The 5,667-nt window shown below is 55.1% G+C and overlaps 1 protein-coding gene across 2 annotated transcripts; it reads left to right on the plus strand.

Moving 5' to 3' along the window:
- The first annotated feature begins 384 nt into the window (after positions 1 to 384).
- SNRPC (small nuclear ribonucleoprotein polypeptide C) lies at positions 385 to 5,209 on the plus strand. Of its 2 annotated transcripts, none has more exons than XM_074528318.1 (6): positions 385 to 743; positions 1,044 to 1,086; positions 1,466 to 1,574; positions 2,843 to 2,935; positions 3,487 to 3,591; positions 4,844 to 5,209. In XM_074528318.1, the coding sequence occupies exons 1-6, from the start codon at positions 736 to 738 to the stop codon at positions 4,966 to 4,968; spliced, it is 483 nt and encodes a 160-aa protein (XP_074384419.1). In that variant the 5' UTR covers positions 385 to 735; the 3' UTR covers positions 4,969 to 5,209. The 2 variants fall into 2 exon arrangements, with proteins under 2 accessions (XP_074384419.1, XP_074384420.1); XM_074528319.1 differs by having other exon boundaries at positions 391 to 743; positions 2,846 to 2,935.
- Positions 5,210 to 5,667: the final 458 nt, after the last annotated feature.

Consider the following 5,667-nt stretch of genomic DNA (forward strand, 5'->3'; position numbering starts at 1 on the left):
CGCCCCGCCCCGCGGCGCGCGGCACGCGACGTCACCCCCCGGCCGGCGTCACCCCACGCGCGGCGCGGGGCGGGGCCACGTGCCCGCGGGGGGGAGGGAGGGAGCGCGGCAAGGGCGAGGGGGCGGGGCCGCGCATGCAAATGAGAGCGGCGCGTGACTCCGGGGCTCCGCGCAGGCTCCTTGCGTCACCGCGGGGCGGGGTGATCTCTCGGCTCCGCCCACATTTGCGCCTGCCTTCCATATATGGCGGTGAGTGCGCGTGTTTGTGTATGCAAATTAGATTTGGTGACGTCATGCGGCGATATGCAAATGAGAGGCGCAAGGCCCGACGGGACCACCTTCAATGTTTTTTTCCGCCTAAAAATGATTTATTTAATGCAGCTTTCGACCTCGCGAGGCTGCTCCGTGCGCGGCCGGCGATCGGAACTACCGGACGTGTTCCGCGAGGAGAACACAGAGACCGAGCAGAACACGCTTTGGCAACCCCGGGGGCCCCAACGAACCCTGCGCGCCGGGGAGGGCACTGCCGGGGCTGTGAGCGGGTGATGGTGGCGTGACTAGAGACAGACGGGCGAGCGGGGGATGGCTCCCCCTGCCGGGCGGGGAGAAGGACACGGTGGAGGCCATACTGTCACTTCCGGGCCCTACGGCAGCCGGCGGGGGTCAAGCGACGGCGCTGTGTGAGGGCGTCACTGCGCGTGTGCGCCACTTCCGGCTGGCGGCGGCGGGAGCACCATGCCCAAGTGAGTCCGGGAGGCCGAGCCGGGGCTCCCGGGGGTCCCGGGCGGGGGTCCCGGGCGGGGGTCGCTGCTTCTCGAGGGTCCTGGTGCTCCCCGTGAGCCCAGGGGCGCGGATGGCCGGGCGGGCCGAGCACTGGCGCCCTGCGGGGTCGTCCTCGGGGCTCCGTTAACGCTCAAATCGCTAACACAATAAGGCTTTTAATAATAATAATATTGTTATTAAAACAATATGTTAATATTATAGTTAATAATTATCAATAACATAATAAAGCTTTTAATAATAATAAAGCTTTTCCCCGCCAGGTTTTACTGTGATTACTGTGACACGTACCTCACCCATGACTCGGTAAGTACCAAATCCTCTGCTTCAATTCTGTCGCGCATCAAGAGCATTAAAATAAAATTTAGCTCGGCTAAAAGCAGCTCTTGTGGGGTACAGCGGTGTTTCCGCGTGTTTTCCACTTCCAGAAAAGAAGGAGAACGTGCTATACCCCTGGTGTTCTCCAGGGGAGCAGTGGCAGGGTCAGAGGTGGCACCTGGGGCAGCTTCAGAGCAGGTTTTGGAGATTTAACATTTATGTGCTGATAAAAATTTATATAAAAGTTTTGCACATCACCCCTTCTCTGCCTGGGTACAGAAACAAACCTGCTTTATGGTGATAAATTACACATGTTTAAAACAATAAGGAATGCCAGTAACCTTGGGGTTTCTGCGGCCTTTCCCAGCCCTCCGTGAGAAAAACCCACTGCAGTGGCCGGAAGCACAAGGAGAACGTGAAGGATTATTACCAGAAATGGATGGAGGAGCAAGCCCAGAGCCTGATTGACAAAACAAGTAAGGCCAATCTTTCTGTGACCCCGCCTGCCTCCCCATTCCTTCTCCTGCCTTTCCTCCAGCTGCTGCTCCCTGCTTCCACCTTGACCTTTCCTCACTTCCCTGGGGAGTCTTTGCTCAGTGAGTTGTGAGTAAAATCTTGGAGAGTGGATCTTGAGTTCCTCAGGTTTTGGGCTGTCCTAGGGCAGCCTGAGAGCTCTGTCCACCATACAAGAGCTGAGGTTCCCTCCAGGGCTGGTGGCAGTGGCTCCATGTCATTGTTCATGAGGGCTCTCAGTGTTATCCTGCAGGGCCTCATAACAAACTTGTTCTGCTTGGCAGTGACACGTTTTTGCTAAGAGGATGGATAAGAATTCCAAAAGATAGGAAAACAGACATAAAAATATTTGGATTGTGGCATTTTTTACATGCTGGGGTTGCCTGCCCTCAGTTGTCAAGTGATGTTTTTTCCAGGCACGTAAAGGCTTAACTGAAGTGTGGCATTGATTCCTCTGTCACTTTGAGAGGTCCTTTTCCTCTTTCCTGCATGAAAGAAACACCAACACCAGATTAGCTTTGTGGCAGCACTCCGTGGCTGGTGGGATAGCTCAGGTTGGACAGGACCCCTCAGGATCACTGATCCCACTCCCAGCTCTGTGCAGGACTGCCTGAGACCAAACCAGCATCTTCCAGCTGCTCCCTGAGCTCTGGCAGACTCAGAGCTGTGCTCACTCCCCTGGGGAGTGTTCAGTGCCCAACCACCTCTGGGTGAAGAGTTTTCCTAAAACATCCAGTCTGGATTTCCCCAAACTCATCCTCACTCTGTTTTCCCTGTGATGCTTCCAACTTCCCCATCTTTTGCCTTCCCTCCAGTCAATACCAGTGGAATTCCTCCCCTTCCTTGCCCCCCTTTTCCTGCTCCTTGCCCCCTCCCCAGCCCTGTCCCCATGTCCATTCCAGCACAGCATGTCCTGGTGGAACGCTGCGGATCCCGCCACGTGGTTGATTTTTGTTTTTTCCCTCTCCCACCTCCCCTCCCTGCCGCCCTGCCCAGGGGTGTGACATCCACGCAGGAGCTCTCTAGTCCCAGCTGTAACAATAATTGTCTCCAGGAGTCCCAGGTGCTCCCCAGGTGCCCGGGATGTGGCAGCGCACGCAGCATGACGTGACCGCGGGGCATGACACGGACGAGCGACCCGGCCCTCCCTCCCTCGGCCTAGTAACTGGTGTTTTTTTTTTTTCCTGGGATTCTTTCTTTCCTTTTTTTTTTTTTCTTTTCCCCCCCAATGTAGCGGCTGCATTCCAGCAAGGGAAAATTCCACCGACGCCGTTCTCGGCACCTCCTCCGGCTGGAGCCATGATCCCACCTCCGCCCAGCATCCGTAAGTTTGGGGCACTTCGGGACTGGGCTCAGGGCCCTCTGGAGCTGTTTGTGCCCTCAGCTTGGAAAGAAAAGGCTTTTAGCTTGAAGCCAAGCCCTCTTGAGCTTGTGCTGCCAGGGTGTGAGGAGTTTTGTGTAATAGCAGCTCAGTCCTTACCATGTCTGATTCCTGGGATGCTGAGTGCACCAGGAGCGGTGACACCCCCTCATTCCATGGGGGCTCCCAGGCAGGTGGCTCTGTTTAAACTGCACAGTGGGTTGGTTTGGGTTGGTTTTTCTAAATAGAAATCCCTTTGGTTGCCTTTTGCCCTTGAGCTGGGGAAGGGCCCAGAGCCCTCCCAGCCCAGAGTGGCAGCTCCCTGTGCTGGTGTGCACAGCTGGAGTTGGCAGCCAGCACATTCCTGCTCTGCTCACTTCTGGCACCTGGAATCAGGGCTGGAATGGAGGCAGAGGTACAGCCACTGAGGCATTAGTAACTGCCACGTGCTGTGAGTAGCTGCAGTGCCCTTTGGGGGCTGAGAGTGCCCGTGTGTAACTGTTGTGTCTGTCCAGCTGGCCCCCCCCGGCCCGGCATGATGCCAGCCCCACACATGGGGGGGCCCCCGATGATGCCAATGATGGGCCCACCTCCCCCAGGAATGATGCCAGTTGGACCTGGTAAGTTTGGGATGGGGTTACTCTGCCATGGGGGGCTGGCTGGGGGGGTCTGGGGGGTGTTTCCCACCATCCTGTCCCACTCAAGGCTGGGCTGGTCACACTCTGTCACTGTGTCACTGTTACCCCTGCATAGAAGACTACAACAATTCTACATCCACTCATTAAACCCCTTTGCTTCTCATTGAGAATCACCAGCCCCCTGTGCAGCTGGAATTATGGCTCTGAGAAGTCATATCTGTTCTCCCTCAGCTCTGAGCAGTGATTGTTTAAGAGTTTGGTGCCTCCAGGTCTCAGGTTTTGCACAGGAGGTGCATTTTTTGCACTAAATGGTTTTTTAGTGTTTGAAGCGTCTCAGGGGAACGTGTTCCAGAGAAACAATGGGCCTGGAAAAGGCTTTATCAGAACTGTAAACTAAAAAGTCTTTGATCCATTCCACTCCTGAGCTTCCTGGCATTTGAAGAATTCTCAAGGGATATCTTATTGGAAGAGTTCCCAGAACAAATCTATGGGAACACACACACACACGTGCACTGAAAGTAGTGAAGTGTCTTTGTAATTGTTGTCTTGCATTTGAAAGTGTTCCTTAAGTGTTTTTAAAGGCTCTAGATAAATACACAATCTGTGATATTCAGCAGCCTTATGAAAATAAATGGCAAAGTGGGATGGAAACCATTATTTCAGGGCTGTGGAGTAAGAGCCCCTGCTTTCCCCTGGCAGAGGTGCTCAGTGCTTGTTTGTGAGCACATGGGATGGTTTTGCAGCACTTTTCTCCAAATTAACACATTTCCACATCAGTAATTAAGCTGGTGTGTCTCTTGAGTGGCTGGAAATAAGTTGTAAGTGAATATTGTCAGAGTGGGTGTATAACCCAGGGGCTCAGTTCCTCCTCTGCTGCTGGCTGAGCTGCTCAGGGAACAGAATCCATCTCGGCAGCTGCCAGATCAGAGCTTCCAGACTGGAACATGGGAGTTCCCTGGAGCAGAATAGAGAGCCTGCCCACAGTGTGAAATTTCCCCTCTCTGAGGCTGGTGAGGCAGATGTTGCTGTGAAGAGAAGCTGTGGCTGCCCCTGGATCCCTGAAAGTGTCCAAGGCCAGGTTGGACAGGGCTTGGAGCAACCTGGGGTAGTGGAAGGCATCCCTGCCCCTGATGGAGGAGTGGAAATAAATCTTTTAGGCCCATCCCAACCCGTGTTTTACCAGGGCAAGTGGTGCTCCCAAGTGCTGTTCTCTAACCTGTCTCTCCCCTGGCAGCTCCTGGGATGAGGCCACCCATGGGAGGACACATGCCAATGATGCCAGGGCCCCCCATGATGAGACCCCCCTCCAGACCCATGATGGTGCCAACCAGGCCAGGAATGACCCGTCCAGACAGATAAAGATGGAGATGGAGCTGCCTTTTCATTTTAGGACCTTCCCTATGACAAACACCCCAGACCTGTGTCCCTGGGGCTTTGTACTCAGTGTGTGGAGAGATTCTGCTGTAGCTTCAGCATAAGAATGGACACACCCTGCACTGACTTGTACAAGGTCTGGCTTTTTGGGTGTCTTTTCAATTGTATTATTTTTTTCCCCCTCGTTTAATGACAAAAGCAAGAATAAACATTGATGTTGTTTCCATATTGACTCAGAGCCTTGTTCTGAACTCTCTCCTGGGGAAGAAAATAAGGGTGGGAGGGGCAGTGCTGGGCTGTGAGGGAAGCCAGGACTGATGGGGGAACCCCTGGGAAGGGTGTCTGGAGGATCCTGGAGCAGCTCCAGGGTGGTCTGGAGGGTGATCCTGGGTTGGTTCTGGTTCTAGTTCCAGTGTGGTCCCTGGAGGATCCTGGGGTGGTGTCCGAGAGGGGAGTTCTGAAGGATCCCGGAGTGGGTTCTGGGAGGGGAGTCCTGAAAGCTCCCGGGATGGGTTCCTGGGTTGGTCCTGGACTGAGCTCCGGATGGGGGGTCCGGGAGCGGGTCCCTGGATGTCCGGGGTCTCACTGTGGCCGCGCCCTCCCCGCATATGCCCGGAGCGCGGCTGGGGCGGTGCGGGAAGGGGCCGGCCGGGGAAGGGGGCGGTGCGGACGGGGCCGGGCGGT

The sequence above is a fragment of the Zonotrichia albicollis genome, chromosome 28 (assembly GCF_047830755.1).
Source record: "Zonotrichia albicollis isolate bZonAlb1 chromosome 28, bZonAlb1.hap1, whole genome shotgun sequence".
Lineage (NCBI taxonomy): Eukaryota > Metazoa > Chordata > Aves > Passeriformes > Passerellidae > Zonotrichia > Zonotrichia albicollis.